Source organism: Lupinus angustifolius, chromosome LG12 (assembly GCF_001865875.1).
Source record: "Lupinus angustifolius cultivar Tanjil chromosome LG12, LupAngTanjil_v1.0, whole genome shotgun sequence".
Taxonomy (NCBI): domain Eukaryota; kingdom Viridiplantae; phylum Streptophyta; class Magnoliopsida; order Fabales; family Fabaceae; genus Lupinus; species Lupinus angustifolius.
In genome coordinates, this window is record NC_032020.1 from 16,868,775 (window position 1) to 16,889,538 (window position 20,764).

Below are 20,764 nucleotides of genomic sequence, written 5' to 3' on the forward strand. Positions count from 1 at the left end.
TCACAAAATCATTCTTATTTTTATTTGTGTCCTACAATATCTACTTTTTCCATAACATCTACCTCTCTCTTTACTTTTCTTTGGTTAAGAACAATTAGAAATTGTTCTTATTTAAAAACAAAGTCGGGACATAAAAATGTACAATGGAAAACATAATAAAAAATTTCTTATTCTGTTCAGAACAACTTTAACAACTAGTTTCTCTAATCTCACTTTAATTGCTTGCAATGTTAAAAAAGAAAACGGAATGAATAGAAAATATAAGGTTAAAAAATAGCAAGTAACAGATCTATCCTAAAACCAAGACAAGTCTCTATATGGTCTATATTTAACGGAACCTATTTTTTAAAGTAATTATTAAAAATTACTATATAAAAATTATTTAATACATCAATATTAAAAATATAAGTTTAATTCTTTAAATAACACATTATTTAACAAAAGTGTATTAAATGTTTCTTAAACAAGAATATGTCGATTAGTTTGAATTCATATGCTAATTCTCTATATATTGCCAATTCTCTAAAAGTTCATATGATATGTTATGAATTTTTTAAATATTTCAATATTTAATAAAATGGTGTTAATGTTTCTTAGCTAAGGATATGTCTCATAGTTGAGAAATTTATGTTAAATATAAAAGAGTGTAATATTTAATTATTTATACATTCTGAGTGCAGATTTGTATACATAATCATATGTATATTACTTATATTAAATTATGGATGATTCCGGCATATTTTTTCTTATTATCTAAATTGCTAAATTCTCTAACGAAGAAGGGTTATGAGTGATAGCAAACAAGATTATTTTCTTGGGAGAAAAATCGTATTGTATTCAGAGGTTGTCATATCATGCGACACAATGATTATTAGACTGACATTCGAGAAAAGGACATGTTATACATGCATGATACTCATAACTTCATGACTAGGTTAATTAATCTCATGCCAACTCAAGGAGGAATGAGTATACAATCATATATAAAATTACAAAGAATAGATAATAATGATATATTGAATACCATCACATGGGTCACAAAGAGATTCTAAGTTAACCTGTTCTTATAAGACTTGCCATTGCGGGTTTGGAATCGATTCACATGTTTACTTCTCATTTAATGTTAGTCTATTGTACAAGAAAATATATTTCCGTCATCAAATATTTATATCTATTTTTCATATACCATTATCATTTAGAAGAAAGTAGTTGTTGAATTTACCAACATATAATAAAATGTCAATTAATTGTGAATACGTGGTTTATCATTATTTATAAAACAATAATAAAATGATTCACTTTCAATTCTAGCTTGTAGCTCAATCCTTAAATTATCTTTAAAATTGTGGAATGTGCATGCAATCAGTAAAATCTTACTGGATCTCCAGAATGAACAAAAAGTCAAATATTTAATTTCTGGAAGCGACACATATTAATAGGGATAATCTCATATCCTGAAAGGGATTGACTCTTTATCCATAGAGTAAGAATACACTTGATAGTCTAAAAAAATCATAATATTATAGTTACCATGACAATTACAATTGTATTGTCACAATTGTGGCTAAGTCACATTTTAACTACTTATTTTTTCCATCCCTCTGTATAAATAACCTAATATTGATTCATAATCAATCCAAGAAAAATTGATCTATAGAAAAAATAGTTGTGATAAAGGCCATAATGTCATGGCATGCACAATACCGACAATTGTAACACAACCACAAATTAAAACTTGGTTAAATTATTATGATAAAGATAAAATGAAAAAACAAAACTTACTAGTAACATGTTAGTGAATAATTCTTTCACATGCTTAGAAATCAAATGTGTAAAGGAGAAATAAGAGGAGGCTTTTGTTACTGAAATGTAAGAAACTGATTAAAGAGGTTGATCGTAGTAAAGCAAAGAAAGTGATGAAGGGAAAGACATAAAAGGTAAAGTGATGAAAGTATGTTCCTTTATTTCTCTATGCCATATTTCTATATTGCATGCAAATCGATGAGAAGACAACCTATTCCCATCATTACTTCCACTCCCTCCTCTTTGTATTCACTAATCCCGATAAAAAACAAATATCATGGATCTCTTTCTTTCTCTTTTGTTTTATTAAATATATTATTAGAGACATTCCTTTCGCTAAAGAATACTTAAATATCAAATAAATATTAAAATGGGGTTATATTTAATTTGAAAAAGTGAATAGAAATAAGATTCGAAAGAATGATTTCTTGGTGAGATACACACCTAATTAATTAGCTGATGGTTGAAGATTTTTATTCCATTTTTTATCAAGAACTGAAAGTCTTTAGATGTCTTTCTATATTGTGTCTATGTCTGACTATATCAAATAAATGAAAATTTTCAAATTAAAAGTAAGGTTTGGTAATTAGTGGCTATTGTGTAATTAATATTTAAATGGCTATACGTTAACCGATTCCAGACATCAGTACCTTTAGTTCTTTACTACATTAAGTGAAGCAAAATAACTCAAAAAAAGTACTTTGTTATTACTATATCTATATTTAATACCTTCCCCATAATAATAACCCAAAAGTATATAAAAATGCCAATTCTCTAAATCTCCTTCCCAAAATACTATGGTTTCTTACCGTGAGACATCTCCATTGGATATCAATATTTTCATTCTCATTTATGTCTTTACATTATTTTATAATTTATTATAACTCATCGTAGAATAAGAATAACATCAATTTTGTTCACACGATCACAAAATCATTCTTATTTTTATTTGTGTCCTACAATATCTACTTTTTCCATAACATCTACCTCTCTCTTTACTTTTCTTTGGTTAAGAACAATTAGAAATTGTTCTTATTTAAAAACAAAGTCGGGACATAAAAATGTACAATGGAAAACATAATAAAAAATTTCTTATTCTGTTCAGAACAACTTTAACAACTAGTTTCTCTAATCTCACTTTAATTGCTTGCAATGTTAAAAAAGAAAACGGAATGAATAGAAAATATAAGGTTAAAAAATAGCAAGTAACAGATCTATCCTAAAACCAAGACAAGTCTCTATATGGTCTATATTTAACGGAACCTATTTTTTAAAGTAATTATTAAAAATTACTATATAAAAATTATTTAATACATCAATATTAAAAATATAAGTTTAATTCTTTAAATAACACATTATTTAACAAAAGTGTATTAAATGTTTCTTAAACAAGAATATGTCGATTAGTTTGAATTCATATGCTAATTCTCTATATATTGCCAATTCTCTAAAAGTTCATATGATATGTTATGAATTTTTTAAATATTTCAATATTTAATAAAATGGTGTTAATGTTTCTTAGCTAAGGATATGTCTCATAGTTGAGAAATTTATGTTAAATATAAAAGAGTGTAATATTTAATTATTTATACATTCTGAGTGCAGATTTGTATACATAATCATATGTATATTACTTATATTAAATTATGGATGATTCCGGCATATTTTTTCTTATTATCTAAATTGCTAAATTCTCTAACGAAGAAGGGTTATGAGTGATAGCAAACAAGATTATTTTCTTGGGAGAAAAATCGTATTGTATTCAGAGGTTGTCATATCATGCGACACAATGATTATTAGACTGACATTCGAGAAAAGGACATGTTATACATGCATGATACTCATAACTTCATGACTAGGTTAATTAATCTCATGCCAACTCAAGGAGGAATGAGTATACAATCATATATAAAATTACAAAGAATAGATAATAATGATATATTGAATACCATCACATGGGTCACAAAGAGATTCTAAGTTAACCTGTTCTTATAAGACTTGCCATTGCGGGTTTGGAATCGATTCACATGTTTACTTCTCATTTAATGTTAGTCTATTGTACAAGAAAATATATTTCCGTCATCAAATATTTATATCTATTTTTCATATACCATTATCATTTAGAAGAAAGTAGTTGTTGAATTTACCAACATATAATAAAATGTCAATTAATTGTGAATACGTGGTTTATCATTATTTATAAAACAATAATAAAATGATTCACTTTCAATTCTAGCTTGTAGCTCAATCCTTAAATTATCTTTAAAATTGTGGAATGTGCATGCAATCAGTAAAATCTTACTGGATCTCCAGAATGAACAAAAAGTCAAATATTTAATTTCTGGAAGCGACACATATTAATAGGGATAATCTCATATCCTGAAAGGGATTGACTCTTTATCCATAGAGTAAGAATACACTTGATAGTCTAAAAAAATCATAATATTATAGTTACCATGACAATTACAATTGTATTGTCACAATTGTGGCTAAGTCACATTTTAACTACTTATTTTTTCCATCCCTCTGTATAAATAACCTAATATTGATTCATAATCAATCCAAGAAAAATTGATCTATAGAAAAAATAGTTGTGATAAAGGCCATAATGTCATGGCATGCACAATACCGACAATTGTAACACAACCACAAATTAAAACTTGGTTAAATTATTATGATAAAGATAAAATGAAAAAACAAAACTTACTAGTAACATGTTAGTGAATAATTCTTTCACATGCTTAGAAATCAAATGTGTAAAGGAGAAATAAGAGGAGGCTTTTGTTACTGAAATGTAAGAAACTGATTAAAGAGGTTGATCGTAGTAAAGCAAAGAAAGTGATGAAGGGAAAGACATAAAAGGTAAAGTGATGAAAGTATGTTCCTTTATTTCTCTATGCCATATTTCTATATTGCATGCAAATCGATGAGAAGACAACCTATTCCCATCATTACTTCCACTCCCTCCTCTTTGTATTCACTAATCCCGATAAAAAACAAATATCATGGATCTCTTTCTTTCTCTTTTGTTTTATTAAATATATTATTAGAGACATTCCTTTCGCTAAAGAATACTTAAATATCAAATAAATATTAAAATGGGGTTATATTTAATTTGAAAAAGTGAATAGAAATAAGATTCGAAAGAATGATTTCTTGGTGAGATACACACCTAATTAATTAGCTGATGGTTGAAGATTTTTATTCCATTTTTTATCAAGAACTGAAAGTCTTTAGATGTCTTTCTATATTGTGTCTATGTCTGACTATATCAAATAAATGAAAATTTTCAAATTAAAAGTAAGGTTTGGTAATTAGTGGCTATTGTGTAATTAATATTTAAATGGCTATACGTTAACCGATTCCAGACATCAGTACCTTTAGTTCTTTACTACATTAAGTGAAGCAAAATAACTCAAAAAAAGTACTTTGTTATTACTATATCTATATTTAATACCTTCCCCATAATATCACATGGGGATGTAGCTCAAATGGTAGAGCGCTCGCTTTGCATGCGAGAGGTACAGGGTTCGATCCCCTGCATCTCCACTATTTTATAATTTGATGCACCTTTATATGATATCAGTTTTATTATTCCCCTTGAATCTGGTTTTCCAATGACTATAATAGACACCCCTCAGTTCCTAACCCAAAATTCTGAATTGCTTGCTTTTTTGCTGCATTTTCTTTTACTTCATCTTTTTACAATCTGAATCCGTACCTCCTCTTTCTCTCTTTATACATATGCATCAGAGATGATCTTTTCACTTCCCTGGACTAAACTTTCTGCACTGAAACTAAAATCTAATCTCTAACTTCCTAAATATTTTATAAAAATCCTAACCTTCTAAATTTTCTGTTTTTGGGCACTTGAGTTTATGATCATCACCATTCATGAATCTGTTGCACATTTTCTTTCCTATGTTATATTCTCAGACATGGTCAGACTTACAAATGCACCAACTGTTTGTACTAAATATAGGAATGTTGTAAACTTGTAAATTGTAAATAAAGGACAACTTATTCAAAAATTATGAAATACTAATCCAACTAACTAATATAAATTATTGGCAAAAGGACAAGTAGCAACCTTAAAATATATAATAGTATTTTGGAAAATGAATCATGACCTGGCTGTTAATTTTATTCTGTTTAGGGTATCCTTTTGCAACCCTTTTGGTCTGACAGTTAGACAAAGAAAATTGAAGCACAAATATGGTCACTCATAAGTATATGTCCGCATATATGTATTAGTAATCAGATAATTATGATGTACAAAAAGCTTTCTCATAACCTGATTGATATACAAATTGGCAGAGGGAACAATAACACATATATATATTATGTGAAGCATTAGAAAACAAAGCCTAGCCATGCTATGTTATATAAGGTACCAAAATAGGTCACAGACTACTCATAACAAACAAACTCTGCTGGGTTGAAAATAGACCTTTCAAAAACACCTTGAAATTGATCAGAAAATAATGCATCAGAATGCTGGTTTTTGAATAGACCTCTAGCTTAACTGCTTTCTATTTCTTGCATATGTATTTCATTGATGTATACATTGTAAATTAGTGTCAATTACCTAGCCTTTATGGTAAATAATACGATTTACCTTTATTTAAGCTACATTTATAGATTTATTGCTGAGAAGTAGGTCGATTTTTGAAGAGTGTACTAAGTCTAAGCCAAGTTCTGATACCATTTTTAAAATATTGAGCTTTAACTTTAGTCCACAAATTAGTTCAAAGAAAAAACATGCACCCTAAACACATGCAATACTTGGTGAAAAGATTTTGATTCCAACGTGACAAATAGTAAGGAGAATATATATACAAAGTCATCATTTCCAATGCCAAGTTGTAAATGGCAGGAATTCCCATCTTCCTTTCATTTCAATCCAAAAATGTGAAAGGAAAGTAACTAGGGCATGGAAAAGAATAATAATGCTACTGTAAATGTTAGAGGATGGGATAAGAATGAAGTCCTTGAAGATTCCATAAATTATTATTTAAATTCATTATACAGGAATAGAAATAAAAATGATATATTATCCTATAAATCTTTCTATATTATATACTTCATTTATTAATAATCGTTTTACAAGTGATATATGAAAATTTGTAAGAAAATTGAATTATTCAAATAATTAAAAATATATAAGCAATAATGATATATTATTCTATAAATCTTTCTATATTATAGATGAGAGATTTTTGTAAGAGAATTATTCCGATAAGAATATACAAGCAATAATAGAAAGGAATGTCTGAAATTATTTGATGTCACTGAAGCAACACTGAAACTTGTCCCATTGAAGTGAGACGGTTGGAAGTGACATAGACAGCAATTGAGAATTGATGTAGTTTCCAAACTGTCTTTCCTATTGTCCATTCCAACTCAATCATTTTGCTGCTTACACAGCTTTATGCATTTCATTGGACCATCAAAACCATCTCTAGAACTATAATTAAGTAAACTGAGCATTCATTCTTGTGTTTAATTTCTTAATCTCGTTTGAATCTTCCAAAAATTAAATTAGCAAGCATTGACTAATTATCAATTTAAGTAATTCTATCTATATATATATCACTTAAAGCTCAAAATTCGATTTCTAAAAGGAAATTTGAATCGTTGTGGGCCTAATCATGGTCAACTTACGGCACTACTATGATTTACACAACATAGTAACTTTGAGGGGAAACATTCTTATTATAACATATATGATATATCATATTGGTCACAATATTATTATGATAGTACAGTGGTTTAATAAGTATTTTATTAATTAAATCATATATCAATTTAGTTATATATTATGAATATAAATATTATTTTTGTAATATGTAATTTAATTATTAAAGTAATTTAATGGTTAACTATATGTTATAAATAACATATAAGTATTATTATGTGAAAAATTATAAAAATTACACTTAAGAATAAAAGGTTTTACTGCACAGATCATACACTGTCATTACTATTATAGTCAAAAAGCTTCACTTACCTTTTTGGGAGCCTCACCTTTACTCGGTCATAAGAAAATGGATCTATGTATTTAAATCATTAGATTGAGATTCAAATAAAAGTATAAACTTTTCTTTTTTCGTATCTTTATTTTGAAGCATTTAATGATCTAGGATCTAACTTAATTATCTTTCCGTTTTCCCTTCTTTTCATCTCTCTTATACAAGCACATGCATAAATGCACATAATTAAAGAATTCTTAGCAAGGAGACACAAGAGTTAGATGAATGTTTACTAGGAAGAGAAATAATAAATTATATTAAAAACCAATAATGTTCCTTTTTTAATGTTGCATTCCTTTAATAATAACTCAAGGCAAATATAGAAACAAAAAGTTAAGGTTTTGACCTCATAGATATGAAAAAATATTCTGTTATGGAAAGACAAGTTATTATTACATTTAAGAGTAAAAATATCATTAAATTATATTTAAAGGATAAAAATGTTATATCAAATTATTATTTTTATTGCTTTTTACAGTACGGAAGAAGATATTAACCCGATAAAAATTTGATTGTTTATACCCAAAGAATGCATGTATAGTCATGTTGTGTAACACAAATTAGTCATTTAGTTGAGAATACAGAGAGCAAAGAATTAAGAGCATAAAGTCTAACTTGAGGTAGCATGGAAAAACACCAAAGGGAATTGATGCCAATGTCTATTCTCCATTAAAATTTTCCTAATGTCTGTGACAACAAACAAACAAATCCTTTGAAGTATGGAGAAAACGCATGTCATATCAAGCTGACACAACACAACCCTTCTTTTCTCTTTCTCTTTCTTTATATCTCATGGCTCTCCTTTTCAAGTTCTCCCCTACCATACCATGGATTCTCTTGGCCAGTGCAAACACCATCACTGCTTTCAAGAGATAGTACAAGATTATACTTTCATACTTTTTGCTCCTATCATCATCTTTATAATCCACATTCTTGAGTGTAGAGTTAAATATGCTTAATATCATGCTCTATACCTTTAAACTTGCATGGAAATTCTAAGCAGCAAGGGAATGAATGACCCTTTTTCTTTTAACATAGTTAATTCTTAAACCTTTTTTTTCCCTTTAAAAAGACTCAACTCCACTCTGTGTAATCATAACAACTGAGTTGGTGGGGTATGCATGTGTTTAGCTTTTTTGGTAGGAATGTCTCTTTGCTTGAGCTTCTTAATCTCATCTTTCATTTTTTATTCTCACTCTTGGACAGTGGGAATAGTGGCAAATTCTAAAGTTAGATTTGGAGTATGGTAACTTATTACTGCTTACAAACAGGTCCAACACAGTGCCATGTCCATATTTTTTAAAACGAATATTCTTGCAGGCATAGATTTAATCAATATGATTTGTGACTGATTATCTCAAAATAAAATTTCAGTAAAGATAGTTACTGTGATTGTTGGAACCTGGTGAGTCCAAATTGTCTTTTTTTCATATGTACATAAGCAAGTTAGCAGTTCAAGCATTTCAGACATCATTATCCACATAGATTCTAAGTGATTTCTTTGGGTGGTAAAAAATTAACGGGTTGGCCTATATAGGTTATAGGTCTGATAAAAAGAATTTAGATTTAAAAACTACAATATACACTTTAAACCCCTAGACAATTTGTGACATGTGTTTTACTAGGAGAAAACACATATATGATAGAATTCATCAGCTGTAACAACAAACAACAATATTATTATAGTACAATAATTTCCCTGTGTTCATCTCTTTTATAACAGCCACACAAAGCTTATTAGAACTTGTTGGGGTGAATAGATAATATCAGACTTGCATGACTGTTCTTGGTATAAATAGCAAATCAACCAAGAAGCCACCACTCACACTATCAGGAGACTAAAACATAACCACAAAAACTAGAATCAAGGACCATATTTACTTGAAGCACAGCCAAAATTAAAGAGTCAGCAGAACTGGCACTATAATTTTCTTAGGCAGTGCTGCTTAAAGCCCCAAGTTTTAACACAAATTAGAACTCAACCACCCTTGACATTGAATTTGAATAGTCATAAAGCTGAACATTTCAAAACTGAAAAACTAAATCTATAGTTGCACCACATTCCTCTAAATGGTCAGTCAACTGAGACACAAGGATTTACAACTGTACCCAAAAAACGATTAAAAAATGTAAGTAGAGTAGTTTCTATTCTACATAGGCATTTACACCAATTTTATCCTACTACTATACAAAGAAGTAAACCTTCCAAATATTCTTTACCACATTAACATGTAACTTCAGATTAAAGGTGATAGACAGCCAAACTGTATGTTGATAAAGCAGGACAAGTTGTCCCTCATTGGACCATTAATAAAAATGGGGTCCCTCTCATGCAAAGACGACAACAAATGCTGTCACACGGCACCAAGTTGAAGCCCAGGATCTAATTTGAGAGTAGGGAACTCAGAAATCTTCAGTGTTTACTTACCATAAGCTTAAAGCAACAACCCTTAAATTACTTGTGATCCAATCTACCTTCTTTTCTACCATACAAATGGCGTGGAAATTTCTCTTCGTGGTCAACACTCAATTCATCACGAGGATCATTTCTAGTCACAATTCTTAAAGGGTGGGCTTCTGTGTTGAACACCCATTCATCAAGAGAGATGATTGATGGAGGTGAAAACAAGAGATAGAGGTACTTAAGTGTTTCCGCAAGGAAGAAGCTCTGCATCATATTATCTTTGTCACCAGTAGTCACCTGAGTATTTAGCCATAGTTAAGTTATGTTCTGCACATGTTAGAAACAGGCAAATTCTTCATTGTATAATCATCCTCTTTAAAATGCATGAGAAAATATTCCTCATAAAGACAGAGAACTAAAGAAAAAGGAATCTACAAATCCAATCAGTTCTTGATTGAACATACATTACTTATCATCATCTCATACCACCAGTTTCTGCAGGGATTTCCTCTAATGGAGATTTTAGAACATTTTAGCACACAAAGAAAACATGAATACTTCATGAATGAATGCACCTTTTCCATGGCTAAGAGGACAAATCATTTTGGAGAAAACATTGAAGGTGGTTCGAGGAGTTCTTACATCTTTGAGCCCAACATATCCTGTCTCAGTCCGAGAGTTGTTTTCAAACGCTTGGAAAATATCCCAACCCCATTCTTGGTATGTCCTGTTTCCGGTTAAACGCCAGAGGTAGAAGAGCGACTCAATTGTTTCAGGCCTTTGGATATTCCACGAGGTGCCAACAGTCATATCCTACAATTTTCTTACCTTAGCACACAAACATCTCATGAGACTTCTAAAGAACTCGAGAATAAAAGATTCAAACCTCTCCCTTACGGAAGAAATAGTTCTCCCCTGCCAATTTAGTTGGTGTTGACTGGTAGAAATTGTAACAAGTCCATGCAAGCTACATAACAGGATGCAATGGAATTCAGTACAAGTTGGGAAATAAAAAATTTCCAGTGAAACAAATAATGTGCTGGCACAAACTAGCACTTACCATTAAAAACCTTTCTTTTCTGGATAAAATTAATTACCTAATATTCAATTAAATCTAAAAGTTTTGCTGCTATGAGATTAGGCCAGATAGAGAAAAAAGTTACAGTAATCAACCTAATTCTTTAGTCTATCCTGGATGATGATTACAACTCCAAGGAAAAAAGGCAAGAAGTGTGACACTGCCTTTCCAAAACTATCTGAATATTTGGATTTAATTAGAAATCATTGACTTGCAATTATACGCTTCTGATATTTATAAATAATGGAGGAATGTTAACAAACAAACAAATATTTCTTGACATTTATATTACCAGGGCTTTATTCACCATAAAATAATGTTCAAATATCCATTTGGAAGTTGGCATAGATATGAACATAAATAAAAGCAAAACAGATTTAGCAGAAACAATAAGAGAGCGGATAAATAACAACCTGTTTTTTTAATAAAAAATAATTAAGGAAAACTAGAGGCTGAAAATGTCATGATAGACACAACTAAACAAGGGTAAGAGGGGGAACAATGAGGAGGGGAGAGAGTAAAGAAGGCGGCATTTAGCTTTTACCTAAGGGGGTTACGGCCAATGAACAGGCAAATTAGTGGAGAGAATAAATAGAGGGGTGGGAGGCTGGAGGGCATACACTATGGGAGATTTTGGGGTGGCTGATAAGATTAGGCCTAAGCCTAGTATTAAAAATGAGTACAGAAGGGGAAATTTGTAAGTCTAGTTAGAGATTTCCTAATTGTAACACATTTCCTTCTCTGAATTTTCTTCATTATCCTTCTATTGTTACTCTTGTCTCTACATTTTTCAATTTTCTATCACTGTGATTGAAGCTTGGATCCTTCTTGGATTTCCTGGTGTTTTACATTGCTAATACTAGTATCTATCAAATCCGAATTAGAGCCAAGTCCCAATCTGGGACCTTCGGGTTATGGGGCCAACACAGATTAAATAATGATATCAACTATTAAAGTAATAAACAGGACATGAACATGATGTCTCAAAACAAAAGCACTTTTGACGTTACATATGTCAAGAACTTAAGTTTCAGTCTGTTTAGTGGATAATCCTTCAGTCAACAACAGCAACAACCAAATAAAAAAATATTAAAACTAATGTATATGGTGATTGATTCAGAAATTGTTGGTTTTAGAAATATAAAATCATTCCTCCACCGATAACTTAAGCTTTTAGGAGAGATGATGTTTTTGTATAACGTTTCTTGACCAAAAACGCAACATCACCGGGTAAAATTCAAGCAAGTGACTAGGCCTTTAAGAAGCCAATTTCTCTTCGAAGAGCTTACTTTATTCATGCATTATGCATATTTCTTACCCCCCCCAATGAAGCTATCACAGCTTCAATAGTTTGAGCCGCCCAAAGTTTTTATGTCAAATTTAGTGATGATTCTAACATAATACTTCTAAAGTATTACCTCCTCTGCAAGAGACATAAACTTGCCAGCTTCTCCAGGACTATAGCCAGAAGATCCCAATGCCAGCATCCCAGGAACAAAACAAGCTAATTCATCCATCTAAAACAAAGACAAGGAGATCAGAGATTTTTTTCATAACATACTCAGTTAAGGTTGTATAAACTTCCGTTTGAAATAGCACCTTATGATAGAGTTCATTTCCAAGCTTCTCAGATATGTACGTAAAAGAAGATGGTGTTGACTTTCTAACCAAGCTTTCAAGACCTTTCATTGATGTCTCCCACATTTCCCTGAATACACCATTTGCTTGCACATTTAAATATACAAGGGCCCAGGTGCAGGCCTACTTCCAAGTTCGAACTTTCATATTAACGAAAAAGAGCAAAGAAAAGAAAGCTGGCCAGATGGTTGTAGCATATCAAATCAAACAGGAAAAACATGCCAAAGAGAATATAATTTAGTGATGGCATGTTTGTCACAAGTCAGGTGTTTTGTAGAATATACACTTTGGAAATTTGGAGAGCTCCAAGAATAACAAAATTAACTTCTATTAAATATAGAAATAATAAAAAATGCACAATTTTGGGAACAGGATCTGTAGCAGTCCTTATGGCAGCAAAATATGTACATGGTGCATGAGTGAGGTAGAGTTAAGTGCATGCCTTGTTACACATGACAAGATCAATAATTTCTATCCATTCTAAGACAACGAAAACTTGATTTTTCAAAAGAAAAATAGTGTTCCAAGTTCATCACCTGTAAAATTTTACTGCTTCAGTTTTGTTCCCTTGTATCCAGACCTTGAGTAGATACTCATAGAAACTGCAAGACGTAAGTGGGCAGCCTTTTTAAGTATGTGGAAAAGGAATTTGGAAAATGTCAAACAGTCTACAACCTATTGAAGGTTAAACATGCCAGATGGCATTTGCTTTTAACATGTTGTCATGTGTCACACTGTTAGTCTGTTACTACCAATCAACAGAAAAAAAACATATAGTTCAGCTGAATAATCAACTCTGCTATTGTTCACCAATGATCTTCCTCTAAAATATGTAAAGATTACGGCATTACGCAATATGCATGCATGGAAACTTCTCTGGTAATCAGTGACCAGTATTGTATTGCACAGTAACATATTAAAAATCATAATGCACCCTCTGAATCCATAAACATTCATAACTCCAATTTATTACATATTCCCAGTAACCATAACACGTCAATGTGGGCAAATGATTCAGATTACTGAATTTCTCTGTTCTATTAGATTTGTCATCAAGCTGTTCCGTTCCTCATAAAGGGTCAACAACTCATCTGCATTATCTAAATTCTATAAGGCTCATCAAAGAGTTCAACAAAATATTCATTGAAGTTAATATCATGAAATGCTGAAGTTATAAGATACTATTAGTGTCATTAATAATTACCTATCACCCATAGCACCAAATGTAACTGTTCCAGTTGACACAGTTCCAGTTAGTGGATTAATATATATAGGAAGCAACCCATCCTTAGGAAAATTTTTACGAAGCTCTTTGATGACCTTCTCCACCTGAAATACCGGAAGGCAAATACCTCAATACTGACATAAAGAATCTTCTACTCTCGCATAAAATCATGACGCTGAAGATCAGCATGATTGGGGATGTGAAAAACAAGAGTATGTGGAACTAGTTCACCTCAAGTAAGAAACAAAATTGAAAATTATTGACAGCAACAGTCTTATTCTGGAAACACATAAAAGGCAGCAATTGCTAACCTTCTGTTGGTACTTCGGGTCTTTTGTCCTTTGAGAGAGAACAATAAATTCAAGTTGCTCTGAACCAGAATCCGCAAGAATACTGTTTCCCTAGCAACATAGAACAATTAATTAAGACTACTACTGCTGATAAACATATGCAAATAATTCCAAATAAGGTTCAAATATTTTTTTTCAATCAAATAAAACTAGATAACCAGTTGCAAGAAAACATAGAAAATAATGGACATAACATTGTATTGCCAAAAGAGACACCGCAAACCCAACAGAAATAGCTGATGTAACGATAACAAGAATACTATTCTGTATCACCTTTTGAACCCTTTTAACCTCTATGAGGAGCCTGAGAAACTCTTGACAACAGTGTCCACAGAAGGTCATGAAATTACAATAGCATCTGAGAAAAGTTATTTTCTATAAAAAAATCACATTCTTGTTCTAGATAAATCTAACACTCATTTACTCATGAGAGGCATGTAACTGACTTTCATACACTATGCAAACCCCTTCATAATCAATATAAGTGACACACTAACATTATCAAGAAATTCAGATAGGAAGAAGGACAGGGTAGATGAAGTGCATAGTAAGACCATACCCGTTGCCACCTGGGATTATTTGCCTTTCCATTTGCCAAGTTAATTCTATTAAAGGGGATTCCTGAAGGTGTTTTCCAAGCAGGCAACAGCTTATCTGCAATATCTCTAGCCTTTTCAAGAAATAATTTGTCACCAGAGAGATCATAAGCACTAAGAAGACCACCCAGAACTCTGTATAAACCAAAATAATAGACAGATAAGAAAGAAAAAAAAGGACTAAAAGTCAAAATCTGCCGCAATCAGACAAGTAACAACAACTATCAGGCAGGGAGAAAGCATTCCAATAAAAATAAGATTGAACCTTCTAATTCAACCTTATGGTTGTCTCGAACACACTAACTTCGATGTCCTTGTTAAAATACAATGATTTTGCAATCCACCTGCATTATTCATTATATTAGATGCTTTGAATGTAACAACCCCTCAAATAGAGAAACTAGAAAAATGAAACAACAGAACATCAACATTCAAAAACCCATACTCACACAAATGAGTGGTTATGAGATATCCCCCAGAGACCAGGACACAGAATATAGAAGAAATCCTTTCTCCATTTTTACTTTTCCAATTCAACCCATCACAGAGAAGTTAAAAGAATGTAAAAAGAAATCAAGAATAATACTCACAGGAAAACAGATACACAAATATTTGGAAGCACATAGATAAGCAGGCTGCATAACCAACTGTATTAAAAATAAAGTTCAACTCACTCTCTGGCTCTTTTGAACTGGGAATCAAGACCCATTATATATAGTGTGTCAAGTGAATCAACTAAAGTTGCCCCTAGACCGCCAAAACTGTCAACACCGATCCTTGTTTCAGGCTGTGAGAGGAATAGCAAACTAATTAGTTGCATAATTCAGGTTTTGTCAAGGAGGAAATGGAAGAACCAATATGTGAAGGACAGATACGAAATACTTCCTGAAGGAAAATCATTCCAAACTCTGGGAAATAGCATAAATAAATATGAATATATGATTGTGCCTTGTAATGTAAAATTTCATAAATCCCTAAAGAATCAAAAGCTGAGTGAACAAGAAATGTGAAAGAGAATAAATTTTACTCCCTAATCATGCTTATGGGCTTTATGTTCTAAGCGTATTGCCAGATAAAAGGGAAACTATGCAAATGATATGAACGTATATCGGCAAAATACAGTTTAGGAAGTGCAATGCGAGGCTAGTTGATCATTTTTTTCCATAACAATGAATTACTAACTACTCTAGTAAAACATAAGGTAGCTCAAGCATTTAAATTCAAAAGGTGGGGAGCAGCAAAACAAGCAATAAACACAAAACCTATCACATGAAGTACAGTCTAAATAAATAAATAACTATTATGGAAAACCTTAAGTTCATCCATGCCCCAAGCATACTTTTCATAAGACGTCCATGCATGAAGCATAGCATCTTTTACTTTCTCCCTTCGTTGTATGCTAATAGCATCATCCTCAACAGAAACGCTCTTGGTGAATTCACTGAATTTTTCACCATTTTGGATACTCTCTGTCTCTGATGAGCCGTTCATATTGGTCTTCATTTCTAGCAGCTGCAAATCCAAATAGTTCAAACTAAGCCAACAATGCCACTAAAAGGCCAAAAAAGTTAACAAAAATGTACAATCAGCAACCCTTTGGATAATAATCATAATATGTATATCTTACTATATTTTGCAAGCGGGCAACCTCATCTTTTAATTTCAAAATATCCTCCTGCATAGGGAAAAAAAGAGAAACTAGCTTTAGACAACACGAGCAATTCTTGCAAGAGCATGTGCCTATAGGGAACAATTAATCAAAATATGAAGCATAACTTCCAAATAATTTTAACAACAGCTTTGTTGTCTTTTTAAATGAGGGTAGCTTCTGGTTGTCTGTCTTGTGACATGGAAATCATGTTTCGGAAACACGGGAGGTAAGGCTGTATACATGTACTATTTCTACTGTACCAGAGTCTTGTATACTGGTCGTCCTTTTCTTTGTTGTCTTTTTAAATTGTTATTTTAACATATATTTAATATTTTGATTGGCACTATGGCTAGATTACATAAGCAAAATTCAAATGGTGAGACAAAAATAATAAAGAAAAGGAAGAAATTGAATTCAAAATAAGAATAGAGTGAAGAGATAGTACCTGATGGTCCCGATTAAGCGATTGGCGATCGTAGTAAAGCCAAGTAAGAGAGATGCAAAAGAGAAAGAGTAACGCGAGTCGTTTAGGTCTCTTTATGTAATAGCGAGGTTGAATATAACGCCATGTTGATGAAGATGAATAAGACTTTTTCCCCATTCTTACACTGAATCAAAGATTTCTTCAATTAAACAACAAAACAATGAGATAGTGAATATTAATAAGCAATAATGAGAATGAAATAATTGATGGTGCAAAAAGGGAGAAATTGTTTGAGGAATAAATGTCGGAGGAAATTGCTCTGTTTCTGTGTTCCATGTTATTGGGAGGAGCGATATCATTCAAAACGGGTGGTTCTTCTTATGGGACCCAAACAAAACCCGAGACTGTATTTGGGGGAATTAAGGTTGAGTTTGGCCCTTTCAGGAAATTCATTTTGCTTAAGATTAAAATAGAAAATAAAATAAACTAAACGGTCCTAAGTCCTAATATTGTTATTTCAATGCAATTATTGGTGTGAATTAGATTTGGTAGTTTTAAAAAAATGAAAAGGAAAAATGTTATTTAATGGTTAAGATGATTAGGGATGAAAGAAAAGGATGGATATATTTAACAAAGATTGATTTTGATAACATGATAAAGGAATACATTCACACAATCAATATATCAGACTATAAAAATGTAGGGATATAAAATTGTGCATCAAGATTTTATCATAATTCATTCTCAATCTTCAAGAGCTACATTTTGTCCACAAATGTCAGATTTTGCAATTATACTTTTAATCCTTACAAGGATAATATCAAGATTGTACCCTCTTAACCCTTCCGAAGCCTTCAATATAGATTCCTCACTAATTGTTTTGCCTTTTTGACTTGTGGAATGTGGATACTCCACATACTAAACTATAAAGATATCACATCCTCCAACGATTCAATGAGAAAATTTATGTAGCAATCACTAATTTGATAGGGTACACAATTTGAAGTTTTTTATCTCTCACAATACTATAAATGAAACTTTGATTTTGTAAGTGAATAAAATAATGGGTTTTATCTCTTTTAATACATATAACAAATGTCAAGCCTCCAAAAAATATGCTTAGAAAACTCCACTATCATGTTCCATCTATAAGCAATCTTTTGCAAAACAAAAATGTTCATGACATGCTTATAGCTGATAACATCTATATAACAAGTTACAAGCATTCCAAAACGCCACCAAGCAACCCTTCTAATGTACTAAAGTCAACTCCATTTAAAGGCAGCAAACCGACATTCAGGTTTAGAAAGTTCATGAAGTTACAGGTCGTAGATGATGGTGATAGAAACGAATATGTATGGAACAGTTACTGCATGAAGTGAAAGAATGTATGAGACTATGAGGTACAAATCTTGAATTTTTAGAAATCACTCAAATATTGTGTGAGTACTGTACTATTTTATTGGAAATAGTTGGCAATAATAAATGTATGCAGAAGTTCAGTTCATTTTCAGTTTATAATTTTCGGGGGTTTACTTGCTTCAAAAATATATCTCTTTCCCTATCCAGAAGCAATAAATTGAAGGCATAAATCTTGAAAATAGGAAAATAAGGGACATAAGATGGATGACACGTTTTCCATTTTGATATATCTCACTTGTATTCTTTAACTACATCATGCATAAAATATGTAATAAACTAATAATCCACAGAAAGATGAATTAGACAGATTTTTGTTCTCCTGAATATCCATAAGTCCATGACTAGGATGGAAGTCCCATCAAAAGGTTGTGCCATTGAACCCAAAGAATGAGCGCTGCACCATGAAACAAATAAAATAAGATATAGAATGTGAGTAATGAACAGATATTACCAAAACCTATAACTATATGACTTTCATCTCATGGAAAGGCAGTTGTTATGGATTGATGTTATTGACACAACCCAACATGATAAATGTGATACATACACTTCAGCAAATTCTAAATCAAAATTAAAAAAAACAAAATCATTTCACAGACACTTCTTTATGAGAAGAACAATAAAGATAATAGAGGGTACATAGAATGAGATAAAGGTAGCAAACATATTTTCCATGTTATTATAGATTGCTAAACAACATCAGAAATCATCTACACATTATGAGAACCATAATTGGATGGATATATAAGAAACCTCTAAATTCAAAGAATCGAACCTGACAGTGGATTAAAAGTAGTCAGAATGCATGAAATGGTTTTAATCAAATAAGAATATTTCAAACAAGGTAATACTGTATAAAGACAGAAACAAATACTGGTTTACAATTTCCAAAAAAATCTTATAAGCTATATAACAGAAATGAGCAACAACAGTATACCTGAACGTCATAAAACTTGATATAGAAACGGGAGCTATCAATGTAAAGCTTAGTTTGAAGAATTTCAGCAATTGTAGAGCTCAGTTTTCCATTGACACTTGGACCAAGGCCTCCAATTGAGATAAGTTCACCATAAGCAGCTGGCTCTTCAGTGCCACTAAATGCAATTGGTACTCCCCCATTCAACAAAATCATCACATACTGAAATATATATACAAATTTATGTCAAATTATACTTAAAACTAATTGACTAAAAGACCCAACGTAAACAAGTTTGTGTTGGTGTTTACTATTTAAAGAGTAATTTGATCAAACAAGTGGTGGTCAATCATGAACAATAGAAGAGGGTAAGAAAAGAGAAAAAGAGAGAGTTAACCGATTCGGGTTTTCCGATGATTTTGGCAACAGCTTTGGTGGCATCTCTGAGAATGTCAGAAGCAATGACAGAGTCGACGGGGACGTTGGTGAACAAGTTCAAGGTCGGCATTGTTTCGTTTCTACAACACTTGCCACTGTTATACACGAGTGGTTTTGAGTCAATACTTTAAGATAACTTTGTGGAATCTCTACAAAGATATGGCCCACCTTCCACAAAACAAATTCTCATTATTCTTCTAATCAAAATGCAAATAATCATATAGTAACAAAATATTAAAAATAAGATTAACATATTTTCACAAATCCACCTATATATATTATCATATTAAAAATTACATTAATAAGATATTAGTTTAATGATATAAGATCATGCTAAATTTATCATGATAACCAAAAAGTCAATAATTTAATTCTTATAAATACATTTGTTAAAAGAGACCGTTACCACTCTAAAATAATTAATTTTTTACTTGAAAAGTGAATAAATGTATTTGTTAGTACAAAATGATTAAAGTTTTTTACACCTTCTTCCTACTTTATTGGTACCATATAGATTATTAGATTCTATAGAAAATCTGACACAATATTATCGTTCAATTTTTAATATTCAATTTTGAATTTTTCATATATTCTACCATGAAGGCTCATATTGATGCATCAACGTTAACTATATTTTAATTACATTAATATATATTCTATCATCTCATTTTTGGATTCATCACATATTCAACATACCATTTCTAATTTTCCACAAATATCCTCTTATTATTTTCATTAGATTACTATATATATATATATAGATATATATATATGTATGTTATATATA

At 31.2% G+C, this 20,764-nt stretch overlaps 2 protein-coding genes and 1 non-coding gene across 3 annotated transcripts; 1 reads left to right on the plus strand and 2 right to left on the minus strand.

Moving 5' to 3' along the window:
• On the plus strand, nucleotides 5,280-5,352 carry TRNAA-UGC. Its single transcript has one exon. It is a non-coding gene; the product is annotated as a tRNA-Ala (tRNA).
• On the minus strand, nucleotides 9,810-17,652 carry LOC109362834 (mannosyl-oligosaccharide 1,2-alpha-mannosidase MNS1-like). The gene is made up of 14 exons (XM_019608869.1): nucleotides 17,223-17,652; nucleotides 16,754-16,801; nucleotides 16,438-16,638; nucleotides 15,801-15,913; nucleotides 15,405-15,470; nucleotides 15,090-15,261; nucleotides 14,492-14,581; nucleotides 14,160-14,284; nucleotides 13,492-13,557; nucleotides 12,917-13,025; nucleotides 12,736-12,834; nucleotides 11,126-11,206; nucleotides 10,882-11,052; nucleotides 9,810-10,536 (listed from the first exon to the last, which is right to left on the minus strand). Exons 1-14 carry the CDS (start codon nucleotides 17,376-17,378, stop codon nucleotides 10,291-10,293), a joined length of 1,743 nt encoding a protein of 580 aa, XP_019464414.1. The 5' UTR covers nucleotides 17,379-17,652; the 3' UTR covers nucleotides 9,810-10,290.
• On the minus strand, nucleotides 18,777-20,120 carry LOC109361572 (macrophage migration inhibitory factor homolog). The gene is made up of 3 exons (XM_019607066.1): nucleotides 19,937-20,120; nucleotides 19,561-19,761; nucleotides 18,777-19,017 (listed from the first exon to the last, which is right to left on the minus strand). Exons 1-3 carry the CDS (start codon nucleotides 20,045-20,047, stop codon nucleotides 18,982-18,984), a joined length of 348 nt encoding a protein of 115 aa, XP_019462611.1. The 5' UTR covers nucleotides 20,048-20,120; the 3' UTR covers nucleotides 18,777-18,981.